This window comes from Arachis stenosperma, chromosome 3, assembly GCF_014773155.1.
Source record: "Arachis stenosperma cultivar V10309 chromosome 3, arast.V10309.gnm1.PFL2, whole genome shotgun sequence".
Classification (NCBI taxonomy): Eukaryota; Viridiplantae; Streptophyta; class Magnoliopsida; order Fabales; family Fabaceae; genus Arachis; species Arachis stenosperma.
In genome coordinates this window covers 19,858,286-19,873,256 of record NC_080379.1, presented here as the reverse complement: position 1 = coordinate 19,873,256, position 14,971 = coordinate 19,858,286, and the positions used below count along the sequence as shown (strand labels likewise).

The 14,971-nt window shown below is 34.7% G+C and overlaps 1 protein-coding gene across 2 annotated transcripts in view; it reads left to right on the top strand.

Moving 5' to 3' along the window:
• Positions 1–9,241: 9,241 nt before the first annotated feature.
• Positions 9,242–14,971, top strand: part of LOC130968838 (probable inactive purple acid phosphatase 16) — a 32,980-nt gene continuing 27,250 nt past the window's right edge. The window contains exon 1 of one of the 2 annotated variants that reach the window (XM_057894311.1): positions 9,242–9,687. In XM_057894311.1, the coding sequence (XP_057750294.1) occupies positions 9,381–9,687 (307 nt within the window). In that variant the 5' untranslated portion in view covers positions 9,242–9,380. The remainder of the gene's footprint in view (positions 9,688–14,971) is intronic. The other variant, XM_057894312.1, reaches the window with a different exon arrangement.

Below are 14,971 nucleotides of genomic sequence, written 5' to 3'. Positions count from 1 at the left end.
AAATCCAATGCAATTGAACAACAATCAATCATACTAGCTTTCCAATACTTGTATGCACATACTAAATTCTTCTTTAATTCCTTGTTTGTTTATGATCATGATGCTTTTTTGCTTTTGAATTCACAAAACTCAAGTTGGTAGTCATAATGTCACAACAACATATTTCAAATCAAATTCATGCTATGCTTAGTCATACCACACATGCATACAGAAAATATAAAGACAATCATGCAATTTAAAGTGCTGGAAATAAATGAGAGGAAAAAGAACTCTACAACCTTGCAATTCATCTTCTCTATTGTTGTCGTTTTCCTCCCATTCTTCTCCTTCCCATACCAACTCAGAATGCTTGCTCATCCTCAAGCAACAATTAGAACAATGGCTATGGGGCTAAGATGGATCTTGAATGTCTTACACAATGATATGTTAGTAGCACATGTGTTTTAAGCAAGCAAAATTAAAGATAACAATCAAGGCACAAGAGACAGAGACATTTTGATTGCATAGATAAGATGGTGTGCACAATACATTGCATAAAAGATAAGTGGCACACCAAACTTAGTGTGACACTTTCACTTGGAATTAATGCAAGTATCTTGTAAGAATTAGAACCAAATTTTGTTGCATAGCAACACCAAACTTAGAATGCAACCATATGTCAATTTATTTGAACTAAAACTAAACAAAAGAAACTGTTATATGTTAAATACAATCACCAAATGAAGAGTCTGTCATGAATAAGGATGTCTTGGTGATGTATTAACAAAAACAGTTAATGAAAGAAAGCATTAAAAACAAGTAAATAATCGAAACAAAGAGAAAACAAAAATTATCCAACTAAGAAGAAGAAAAATAACACTGCAAAAGGCAATATGATTATGCAGACAAGTGATGTTGCTTGAATGATTTGCATAGAAAATAAGTGGCACACCAAACTTAGAATCTTGGTGTGTCACTTTCATTTTTGATTTGATGCAATCATCCAAAAAGATTGAAAATAATTTGTTGCAAGGCAACACCAAACTTAGAATGTAATCATATGCCAATTTATTGAAATTTAAACACAGCAAAGAAAGAGAATAAACCAAGCAGAGAAATGAAATGTTACCTAAGGTTGGGTTGCCTCCCAACAAGCGCTCTTTTAGTGTCATTAGCTTGACATATTGTTCTTCACTTTCTTCCTCTTCTTCCAGTTTGTTAAGAGGAATGACCTTAAGGGGGAGAAGATTCAGCTACTGTCCCTTGTCTTGGCCTTTCCTCAGCAAGCTTTCTTTTGCAAATGGCTTGATTGATCTTGCTTGCTGGATTAGGGACAGAATTGGTGTTCTTGCTAGTTGCCTTCACTTTTTTGGATACAAGACTTGGTTGCTGTGTGATTATTGGAGTTTCGTATTCATCCAGAGCTTTTTGAATTGGTGGTTCCATGAGCTTTTCTTCTATGTACTTCTCTGCTTCACTTGAGTGTAAATTTTCTGGAATGACTTCCTCACTTTCTTGCTCTTCCACTCCTTTCTTTGCACCCAACATTTGACTTAATAGTTCTTTTATGGAGGAGGTTTGTTGTTCTTCCCAAGATTTCTTCATCTCTTCTTCATATTTTTCGATCACAGATTCAAGGGAAGTTTGTGAGGGTTGTGAATGTTCATGTTCCTTTGTCACCTCAAGTAGCATTTGTGAATGTAAAATCCTTGGCTCATGTCCCTCATCCTTCATTGCAATTTCACTTGACACAGGGACCTTTTGTTTTTGTTTTTCCATTTTCTCCTTCCATGCATTCGACAATTGGCCTAACTGCACTTCCATATTTTTGAGGGAGTTCTCTTATTCTTTTTGGTACTTCTCTTTCTCCTCCACAAATCTTTTGAGCATGGACTCAAGCTTTGATATTCTTTGGCTATTGGAAGTTTGTGTGAGCGGTAAGTTTTGAAAGGAGCTTTTTGTTGAAGCATGGTCAAGTGATGATATCTTTGGATGAATATCATATGGAGCATTAGAATTCCTTTCCCAGCCACTATTGGAATTATGACTTGCATCATTTTGTGGTGGAGGGAAATATCCCATATGATTTTCTTGCTCATCTTGTGTCTGTGAAGCAAATCTCCATGGATTGGAGTGCTTAGAATTTGTATTTTCTTGGTGATATTCCCAACCACCATTAGAGATTGGTGATGGTGGGTGATATCTCATAAAATTTTGTTTGACCATAAGATGAGTTGAACTCCATTTGTATTTTGTAAACATCAATGAAATTTGAAATTCATGTCACAGAGAAAGAATTTCTTAGTGAGGCAATAGCTCAAACACCTTGCTATCAATTTAAAACAGAGAACAAAAACAAAAAAATGCTTGATCTAGACTTCTCACCCACTTAATCATTGTTGATCTAATCAATCCCCGGCAACGGCGCCAAAAACTTGATGGTGTTTTTGCGGAAAAACGAATTTCCAACACACAAATCCAACCGGCAAGTGTACCGGGTCGCATCAAGTAGTAATAACTCACTTAGAGTGAGGTCGATCCCACAGGGATTGATGGATCAAGCAATTTTAGTGGGTGATTAGTTTAGTCAAGCTAACATTGAAGTGAATTTGGATGAAGTGTAGCCAACAGAAAGTAAATAGCAAGGAAAATTAAAGTGCAGAAAGTAAAATTGCAAGTAACTTAAAGAACAAGAAAGTAAAATAGCTGAAACTTAAATTGCAAGAATTCTAAATTGCATCAAATGTAAAGGGGGCTGGGGTGCTGGAAATTAAATGAAAGCAGTAGATCCAAGCTTAGAACAATTGCAGGGAGATTAAAGTGCTTGAAAGTAAATTAGAAGCAATAGAAACAGAAAGGTAAAAATGCAGATGAAATAAAAGCAGCAGATGTAAACAGCAAGGCAAAATTTCTTGAAGGAGCAAACAGAAATTAAGTTCAGCTTAAGTGCAGAATAAAATTGAAAATCTCAGGAAATCATAGAGACTAGAAAACAAGTCTAGATCTCAATTCCTTCCTTGATCAAAGTAGAAGACAACTTGCAGAAGAGAAGAAAGATGAAAGCAGTAAAAGAAACTTCAGATCTAATTTCTCAATTTCCTCAATCATGCAGAAGAACACAAATGAATTTCAGATGGAGAATTGAAACAGAATTCTGATGAGCGGATATTTTATACGCTTTTTGGGGGTAAATTCATGTAGATTTTAGTATGTTTTAATTAGTTTTTAATAGAATTTTATTAGTTTTTAAGCAAAAATCATATTTCTGGACTTTACTATGAGTTTGTGTATTTTTCTTGGATTTCAGGTATTTTCTGGCTGAAATTGAGGAAGCTGAGCAAAAATCTGACTTAGGCTGAAAAAGGACTGCTGATGCTGTTGGATCCTAACCTCCCTGCACTCGAAATGGATTTTCTGGAGTTACAGGAGTCCAATTAGCGCGCTCTCAACGGCTTTGGAAAGTAGACTTCCAGGGCTTTCCAGCAATATATAATAGTCCATACTTTGCGCGAAGATAGACGACGTAACTTGGCGTTGAATGCCAAGTACATGCTGCTGTCTGGAGTTAAACGCCAGAAAAACGTCATGATCCGGAGTTGAACGCCCAAAACACGTCATAACTTGGAGTTCAACTCCAAGAAAAGCTTCTACTTGTGGATAGCTTTAGTCTCAGCCCCAGCACACACCAAGGGGGTCCCAGAAGTGGATTTCTGCACCAATTGTCTTAGTTTACTCATATTCTGTAAACCTAGGTTACTAGTTTACTATTTAAACAACTTTTAGAGAATTATTTTGTACCTCATGACATTTTCAGATCTGAATTACATACTTTTTGACGGCATGAGTCTCTAAACTCCATTGTTGGGGGTGAGGAGCTCTGCAGCGTCTCGATGAATTAATACAATTCCTTTCTTTTCCATTCAAACACGCTTGTTCTTATCTAAGATGTTCATTCGCGCTTAATTATGGAGAAGGTGATGATCCGTGACACTCATCACCTTTCTCAACCCATGAACGTGTGCCTGACAACCACCTCCATTCTACATCAGATTGAATGACTATCTCTTAGATTCCTTAATCAGAATCTTCGTGGTATAAGCCGGATTGATGGCGGCATTCATGAGAATCCAGAAAGTCTAAACCTTGTCTGTGGTATTCCGAGTAGGATTCTGGGATTGAATAACTGTGACGAGCTTCAAACTCCTGAGGGCTGGGCGTTAGTGACAGACGCAAAAGAATCAATGGATTCTACTCCAACTTGATTGAGAACTGACAGATGATTAGCCGTGCTGTGACAGAGCATAGAAATGTTTTCACTGAGAGGATGGGAAGTAGCCATTGACAACGGTGACACCCTACATAGAGCTTTCCATGGAAGGAGCCTTGCGTGTGTTGAAGGATTTCAAGGAAGAGTTGAAGTTCAAAGGACAAAGCATCTCCAAAACTCCAACATATTTCCTATTACTGCACAACAAGTAACAACTATTTATTTTATGCCCTTTTTACTTTATACGAGGCTAAAGAACTCTATTGGTATCCTGATTAAGATTAATAAAATAAACATAGCTTGCTTCAAACCAATAATCTCCGTGGGATCGACCCTTACTCACGTAAGGTATTACTTGGACGACCCAGTGCACTTGCTGGTTAGTTGTGCGGATCACAAATTCGTGCACCAAATTCCTTCAATTCTTGATCCAAAATTTAAGCAGAAAGGAAAATTAAAAGAGAGAGCTATCTACTACTCCCTAATGGAGCCAACCTTTTTTTTTTTTAATGGAGCTCTATTGATGCCTTTATATAGGCTTCACAAAATGAAAAATGAAAATGAAATTAAAACAAATTACAAAAATGAAAATCCTAATTTAATTGATCCATGTGCCTTTGAGTGATGATGTGGGCTTTGCTTGCTTTGGATTTGAGGAGAAATGGGTTTGGTTGGCCTTGATTCAATTTGGAGAGGAATTGAATTTAAATGAAAATTTAGTTGAATTTTGGCCCATGTTGCTCCCAGGAGGCTGCCCTACCCTTGTGGAGGGGTAGAGCAGGGAAGCCTTGTGTAAGGATCCAACTAGCGTGCCAAATTTTGGGAGAGACCTTCAGGATGCTGCCCTGCCCTTGTGGAGGGCAGGGCAATGTTGCCATGATGCACCAAGCCTTGCCTCCTTGCCCGTGCTGTGATGCGCCAAGGATGTGCGCCCAAGCACCTGGCCATGCCAAATTGTGCGTGCCATGCACCAAGGAATGTTGCTTTGCCCTCCTTGTGGGCAGCGCTTTCCTTGTTATTGGGTGAGGTCCCAAGTTCGAATCTTGGTGGAGGAAGTTGCTGCAATTTTTCCTTAGTTTCCTTGGCACCTAATTCACGCCTAAGGCTTGGCTTCCTTGGAGGTCTTGTGTTCGAACCTTGGTGAAAGCATTTGGGGGAGCAATTTTCCTTGATTCTTCATGAAGAGAGCACGACATTTCCCTGCTCTCCAAAAGGGCAGAGCAGAAAAATGAGCGCTACTTGCTTTGGAGTGAGGCTCCAGCTTCGAACCTTGGTGGAAGCACTTTGGTTTATTTTTGCTTATTTTTTGCCCTTAAAGATGCCTTTCACACATGCCTCAATTCTGCGCCAAATATGGATTGCTATATATCGTTGGAAAGCTCTGAATGTCAGCTTTCCAACGCAACTGGAAGCACATCAATTGGACGTCTGTAGCTCAAGTTATAGCCCTTTGAAGTAGGCATAGTCATGCTGTGAACGCCCAGATTTTAACTTAGCGAAATTTTGCTTCCAACCTCACTTTGCATCACGATATTGCCCTGCTCTTGGCAAGGGCAGGGCAGTGTGCGTGCTGGTTGCTTTCTTCTTTGATTTGGTCATGGGCCACGCTTTTAAAAGTGTGGCCTAAGGCTCCAAAGTGTGCTCCAACTTCAAAGTGTCTCCCAAAGCTCTTTTTTTCTCCTTTTTTGTGCTTTTTTGCTTCTTTTTCTTCTTATTTCCTACAAGATTTATAAAATTAAAAGATCAAGGAAATATACCAATTAAGTATAAAAGCATTCAATATTTAAGCACAATTTATCAATTTCTTGTATGAAAAAGCAAAGAAAAATAGGTATATGATGACTTGTCATCACCTATGACGCAGTTCCTGCATTATTCTGGCGCTATCGCTGCCTGTTCCCCCAAAGGGGCGTCTCTCTTGGGATCGTGAGGATGGCTCGGGTCGTCGCAGAGGGGACCTCGTGCACTCCCAAGAGGAATCTACGGAGGCTGCCCCCTGGGCTCGGTTCTACCGCTAGGTTCTACAGGACCCAGTATGAAGTCCATTTAGGCGGTTTCCCACAGACGGCGCCAATGTATGGTAGGTCGGGTACCGGACTGTTCGTAGAGGTCTCGGGATGGGGAGGTGGGTTCCGGCCTATCCTCAGTGGATGGTGTGAACGAAAGTGCACCCGAGCTACCGAGCACTTCAAGTAGAAAGGGGGGTCTCACCTGCAAAGACACTCCGACGTTCTAGTCAGTAAGTGTGCAGGCGATGAAGGTGTAAGGTGTTTAGGGTGACGTACCTTGGGGGAGAGGTAGGACCCTCCCCTTATATACCTTGTTAGTAGGGCGGGCCCCGCAGAGGGAGGACTCTTTCCAAGAAGGTTCTTTCTTCACAGCTGTCATGCAGCTGGCACTAAAGGCTCGTGGCCGGGTCACCAACCGGACGGGCCAGGCGCGTCGACCCGTCCGAGCGGGTCGTGACATATTCGGGTCGGGCGAACGATGTGCCTAACTGGGCTGGGCCGTAACAATACACAAATACATTGATAGCTGATTTTAGTATACAAATAACATTTTTTGTTGATATATTAGAGACAAAAATATATAATTTATACTTTATTGTATATGTATCATATTTTTTCTCAATACTTTTTAAATTTATTTATTTCTATAAATAAAATATTTTTTTAATTTATTTAAATAAAAAATCCGAAATTTATCTATTAGCCACTTTATAAACATGAGTAAAAATTTTAAATTTATAATACAATTCTTTTCGTTAAAATTCATTTAAATTTTACTTGATTTGCTAATTTTTCTACCATCAATTCTATTAATATATCACTAATGATAAGGCAAATAATTTAAATATTAGAAATAACTTTAAAATTTATTTTATACACGAAAAACAAAAATAATACTCTACTCTTAATTTAATTTATATTTTTTCTAGTTAATTAATTGAGATTTGAGAACGTGAGGAAGACATAGAATATGCCTAGCCCAGGGTTTATTCTCAGAGCAAGCACAATAGACTTGGGAATATACTGTGTTTGTTGTGCCTCAGAAGGCTATCATTTATTTTTGTTTTACTTAAAACAATTATGTTATTTCAACTTTATTTGATTTCGACTTGACTAATATCACTTTTTCCTCGTTTTTTTGAGGTTTTTTTTTATTTTATAAAAAATATAAATAATTTTATATTTGGATATTTCGTATAAAAAAATTTATTTATAAATTGTTTGGATATAATAATATAAATTTTTCGTTTATTTATTATGTGAAATTACTATGACGAACTTTTTAATTTTAATATGGAGAGAAGGTTGGTGTATAGCAGAATTATAAAGGTATATGGTGTTTCACTAGGGTATGAGGATTGTGTAAGACAAATCGGACCGTTCAATTGGAGATACTGAAAATCCTCGGTTCGATTTGTGTACTGGCAAAAAACTCTGAGTCCGATTTGTGTACTGGCAGAAAACCTTGGGTCCGATTTCAGAAAATTTTGGGTTTGATTTGTGTACTGGTAGAAAATCCTGGGTCCGATTTCAGAAAATCTTAGGTCCGATTTGTGTCCCTCTCTCTCTCCAATGAAGTCGGACGATTCGATTTCATCCCACTAAAACAAAAAATTAAAAGCCGTCATAATCATGTATATCTCTCCAATACTCCATAACTCAGCATAACTCACATGTCAATCTCATATAAAAAAAATAGCCTTACTATGACATATAGACACTTCGCTGAGTTACCATATTTCCGTGTCAGACACGACACGACACTCATCGATATTCGTCTGATACGTATGTCTGCTGTGTCACAACTGTGACTTAATAAAAACTAGTAAATTCTTCTCTAGCTATACTTGAATACACCTAAATATCATCACGTGTCAGCGTGTCCAACGTTATTCTTAACATGTATTCATAAAATAAACTTACAAATAGTATATATTATTATTATTAAAACAAAAATTATTTTAAATGCTTTATATAATTAAAATAAGATACTAAAAATAATTAAAAAATTAATTTATATTTTAATATCAATAAAATAATAAAAATATCATAACGATTTTATCTAAAAATTACTTTATATTTTATATATATGTGTGTCCTTGTATCTTATAATATTTTAAAATGTGTGTGTCGACGTGTCTCGTGTCTGCGTTAGTGTCTACATCATAATGTGAAAAACATTTTTTTTAAAGATCTTTTAAAAAAATATAAATTATAACTTTTTAAAAAATATGTTTTTTAGTACTTTTATTTATACTACTAAAAATTTATTAAATATACTAAAATTTTTTTTTTAAATTTTTTTTTAAATTTTTTTAGCAACTTAATAACATTTAAATATGTATATAATATTTATAATATATAAAAAATTAATTAAATATTTCAAAATTTAAGTTAAAGACATTTAGTCATTTATACGCTCGTAGAAAAAAAAAATCATAAAATGTAGGGACGCCTACAAGGAAAGGAATCGCAAGACCGAAGGAGGTGTCACCGTAATTTCACCCTTTTCCAATCTCCAATACTGTGCCACCGACCTCACCCATTCTAAAAGAGATGCTACGCAGCCTCAGTATTCGACTAATTTTTTTAGATATGTAAAAATGTTGTCTATAATTTATAGTAATGGTTAATTGGTATATTTTTTATATGAATTTTAATTTTTTAATTTTAATTAATAAATTAAAATTTTAAATTTGAATAATAATAAAATTTGTAAAAATTTTGAAGATTAGATCTCTTAAATTTATAATTTAAATTTTTTATTTATGTTAAAATAAATTTTTTTATTATAAAATAAATTAGAAAGTTTGATTTACAAATTTAAAAATTTTTTTAATATTAAAACAGAAATTTAAAAGTCAAATTTGTATATTTAAAAAATTTTAAAATAAAAAAATAAATTCAATCCTTAAATTTGTATATTTTTAAAAGTCACAAATTCTATACTCTTCACATGAAAAAACACGTCAATTTTTCATATGGTTTAAAATCACCATCCCCAGTCCAAAAAATCAAATCACTATTACACAAAAAATAAAAACCGACAGTATTCAGCAGTGCACTGCACCCTTTCCGTTTATTCTTCCTTCTCGTAAAATCTCTGATTTATTTTTTCCTGCATAATGGGGAAAAAACCTGATCGAAGCCACTGGAAGACGGTTTTGCCCCTGCTATTTCTGTCTCTGTTCTCCACCGTCGGATCATCATGGTCGTCGTCCAATCATCGGCGAGCATCATCAACAATTCGATTCCGATTGGGAAGAGACACTGGTGGGGAGAGGCTGGTTCCGATGCGGGCAGGTGCAGCCTTTAAGATTGCTTTGTTTGCGGACCTCCATTTTGGAGAGGCCGAGTCGACGGACTGGGGACCAGTTCAGGATGTAAACTCCATTAGGGTGATGAACACAGTGCTAGACGACGAAACTCCAGGTGAGGTGAACACTTTTTAATTTTTTTTGAGTTTCGAATTTATGAGAACCAGAAATATTAATGTTTGGTTCAATTTTTAAAATTAAATTAAAAAAATAACTTTTTTCATGACATTATTATTTTTATATCATATTTTTATAATATAAGTATTTTTAGAATTAAAAATTTAAACACAAAATAATTTTTTTATAAGTTGTTTTTAATATAGTTATTTATTGTTTAAACTATTTTTTCTAAAAAAAATTTAATTAAGTTGTTTACCCAAATTAGATCTTACTCTGTTATTTTATTTCGACCTTTTAACATTTGGCTTGAGTTGTCACGAGCAGATATGATAATAGGAATTTTTTATTTAAATAAATTAAATAAATGTATTTATTATTGAAATAAATAATTTTAAAAATTATTACTAAAATTTGTCTTCAAATTTTATTTCGTTTACCTTATAAACGAGATATAGTAAGATAAATTTTCAACATTTATAAAAAGAGGTGTAATTCTTGGTATTTTTCACAAATATTTTATATCTTTTTTTCTCTCGTTTTTCTCACAAAAGAAAGAAAAAATGTCTAGTAATAGCGGATATGTAGTTATGTGTGTTTATCCCAATTGTTGTATGAGAAATGGCGACAACGGGGTGATATTTGAGTGTGAGAATCTGTTACTGTTGCGATCAGTAACATGATGTAACACCTAGCATACTGTGTCGTATGTCGGTGACATCTGGCAGACACGGTCCCGCAGCCATACAAGCTTCAGCGAGAACGACCCTTTCCCCTGTGCTGCCTGCTGTGGAACCACCGGAGGCTTGAGACCGAGCAGCCGCTGCACCAACTCCCACGCCTCCGTGCGATACCATCAGTAGAAGTCACGGAAGCTCCCCCAATTGGGTCCTTCTGTGTGCGTAGCCCGAGTGGTATGCCACATCTTGTAAGGCGATAGTGGCCTCACCCCATGAGAGATGGATCGTGTGGGTCTTTGGACAATCGCTCCACGAATGACGTAATCAGGGAGTTGTCGAATGTGAAATCAATGAGAGGCATCGTATCACCGAATCCAGCTTTCCTCAGATACGGGACGATGGCATCGGGTGGAGGAAGGATATGGCTCACTCGCCGGGGGAGGAGAAGGTGAGGCCTCTGACAAGAAATATATATTCACAATTATTAAAAAATAAATAATTGGATAGGTCTATCAACATAGCAAACTGTCTTTACTATTCTATACATCTACCTAACAGAATCTTACACGTATATACTAATTGGATTTATGTTGACACAACATTTTCTGTGACTATTTACTTTCTTAGCTAATACACATTTTCTCATTCCGTTACGTGAATTTAAAACATTTAATAAAGTTATTAACAATCTAACTAACTAAGTCTGACTTAACTTAATAATTTAATTATCAAACTTGGCTAGTTAATAACTAAGACTTAACTTAATAATTTAATTATCAAACTTGGCTAGTTAATAACTAAATTAATAATTATGTAATAACAACCTAATACAAGTAAAATAAATTAGAGTTTCAAATTTCTACTATTAACCTATTTCTAGTGATACAAACTGTATTCTATCTATATACGCGATTACATAAAAGTCAAGATAACAAAACTAACCGCAAAGTCCTTTGCCCCAGCGTAATGCCAATTCTCATTCAGCCTGTTGATGTTTCAATCACTACCATTTGCGCGCGCCATCGTCATATTACTCGATAATATGGATAGAAAGGGGTAAAAGAGATGAGAAAGTGGTTGAAAGGTTCAAATTGGAGCCAAAACCTTGCTGTCAATGATATATATATTTATAACCGTCCACCAGCCTTATCTCGTTTACAGTATAAACAAGATAGGGATAGAGAACGAATTTTAGTAATAATTTTTAAAATTATTTATTTAAGTAATAAATACATTTGTTTAAATAAAAAACCTTGATAATAGTGGCATAATATGATAATAGTAGCATATTAGTTAAAAAAAAGAAAAAAAGACAGATAGATCCCTGACCTTTTAAGTTTTTGACAAATATATCTTTGACAAAATTTAAATACAAAAAAATTTCTAACTTTAATAAATGGAGGACAATTTAATCATTCCGTCCATTTTTCTCTCATACACCAAACAGAATTGGCTAACATGGTTGAAATTGTGTCCAGATATCCGTTACGGTGTCACGCTGGAAGAGGGATAAAGTTCGAAAGACAAATAAATCCTACTGATGAAAACGACGTCATTTGAGGACAATAGCCTGAGACAAGCTCCACGGATATCAATCGAGTCCTTAGCATCAGGCTTCAAGAGACGATCCTTCACCATCTTCACACACCAGACATCAACCACATACATGCATACATACATACATACAACATGAACAGGGAGAGAAGAAAAATAAGAAGGTAGCATTACCATGACAACAATATGATCGGAACAAGTTGACCTTTCTTCATATACTGTTTAGCAAGATTTTCATTATTACTACTAGTGGCGATCTCAGCCCTAAGCAAATCACCGACAGTAACATGCACTAAACTGTACTTCACAAATCACATACGAGTAATGAGTAAGTGAAGTGTTGAAGGAAGAAAGGGATTAATAATCATCATAATAAAGAAGGAAAGGGAACGAACCAACCTTGTGTTTGACAAACTCGCATTGAGTGCCTTTTTTGGAACCAGGAGCACCCGAAATCATAACCCGAAGAGGCTCGTAATCACGCTCAGGCTGTGCATCAATTCCAAGTGCAGCCACAATCTGAAAATCAAAGTCAACTACAGGATCAACTGATAAAAAGGAAGATAAAAATTGAAATAGTGAGAATAGAATGATATCACGGAATTTGAATTGGAATTGGGGAAAGTGAAAGGGAAAGAGGAAGAGGCAAAGACGGCGGTGCCGCAATGGAGAGTGAGGGCACAAGAAGAAGGATGGCGACGAAGAGTTGAATTAGAAAAAGGCCAGTAGCTCGGAAGAAGAAGAAGAAAAGGAGGAAAGAGTATGTGATTTAGAATTAGTGAAGCTGATGGTGATGGATGGAGTGGTTAGGGATGCCACTGCTACCATGTTGACGCTCATGGCTTCAATTCCAATTATCCCTATTTGCAAAACGACATTGTTTTTATCAGCAGAGATTTATTTGTCTTTTGAATTTTATTCCTTTTCTAGTGTGATATTGTAACGAATATCTGAACACCGTTTTAAGTAAGTCAGTCAATTTTATTTTAGTATATGAGAGATAAATAGACGAAAGAAATTATTCTCTATTTATTAAATTTAAAAATTTTTTGTATTTAAATTTTGTTAAGAGTGTTTGTCAAAAACTGAAGAAGATTAGGGACTTAAGTCTTGATTTGATTTTTAAGGTAAAGTGGTTCAAAATGGACCGCAATCACCTCGTTCAGACTGATTTTTAAAATAATAACAAAATGATATAGATAATATAATTCATTATTAAATATGGTAGAAAATGTTATATAAAAATGTCATAGAAAAAAAAGTCTCATAATTGCATTTTTTAAATTAACAATTACTTAATATTTTTTCCCTCCACTATACATGACAAGTCAAAATATCAATTCTTACTCATTTTCTATTTTGTTGGCTAATTGATTAGTTCTTAATTTAAATTTAATCTTCCTAATAAAATTGTTTTATATTACTTTTCGGATTAAATATATATGTTAAAAATGAATTGTTTAATAAATTTTGGTTTCATATGTTTTGGAATTTAACCTAAATATATTATAACTATTAACTATAAGATGAAATATAATTCAGTGAAAGATAATAAATTACAGATTCTTGTAAAATAGATAAATAAAAAAATATAATAAATATAAAATAAAAAATATAAATAGAAGACTCTAATATTAATATTTACCAATATAATTATCTAATTATAATAATAAAAGTAACTCATATTATATATATATATATATTTTGCAACTTAAGATCCACAGAGATATAGAAAAGAGAGGGAATTTTATATGTTATTGTAATGTGTCATTTTGTCTAAGAGTTAGCCTCCTATTTATATGCATATAGAAGGTTATATTTTTAACTTTATTAAATTCATTCTCTTTTGAGAATGGACATCCACATAATCTTCCTTATCACAATACTCTCCCTTGAATGTCCATTTAGGATTATGCCTCGTTAAAACCTTATTAAAGAAAAATCCAATAAAAAAAACTATAGTAAAGGGAAAAGAGTACAAAATCCTTTGTAATAGGGATTGCCTCATTAAAAATCTTGTCAAGAGAAATCCAATAGAAAAAAAATCTGACCAAGAAAAAAAGAGTACAACCTTTCCCTCTTGTCACGATTATTTAATATCTCGAAATTGGCGTATTCCAATCTGATGTACCAATCTTTCAAAGGAGGATTTTAGAAGTGACTTTGTAAATAAATCTGTCAGATTATCACTTGAGCGGATCCGTTGGACATCAATTGTTCCTTGATTTTGAAGATCATGAGTGAAGAAGAATTTAGGAGAAATATGCTTTGTTATATCACCTTTGATGTATCCACCCTTAAGTTGAGCAATGCATGTTATATTATCTTCAAACAGGACAGTTGGAGCTATCTTATGATCAATTAGTCCATATGATGACAGAATATATTTGATCAAACTCCTGAGCCAAAACCACTCGCGACTTGCTTCATGAATTGCTAGTATTTCAGCATGATTAGAGGATGTTGCTGCTATCGTCTGTTTTGTGGACCTCCATGATATAGTTGTATCACCATATATAAACAGGTATCCTGCTTGAAATCTCTCTTTGTATGGATCAGACAAGTATCCTGCATCTGCATAGCCAACTAGTTGTGACTTGAATCCATATGGATAAAACAATCCTATGTCAACCGTTCCATAAAGATATCGAAAGATTTGTTTGATTCTATTTTAATGTCTTTTGGTTGGAGAGAAACTATACCTTGCTACTAAATTCACAGCAAATGATATATCTCGTTGTGTATTATTAGCAAGATACATTTTAGCGCTCCAATGACACTAAGATATGGTACTTCAAGACCAAGGATATCTTCATTTTCTTCTTTAGGAGGGAATTGATCCATTTCCACATCCAAAGATCTTACGATCATTGGGATATTTAATGGATGTGACTTATCCATATAAAATTTCTTCAAGATCTTTTCTGTGTTTGTTGTTTGATGAGTAAAGATCCCATTTTTTGTATGCTCGATTTGTAGGCCAAGACAAAATTTAGTCTTTTTTAGATCTTTCATCTCAAACTCTTCTTTTAGAACTTTTATAATTGT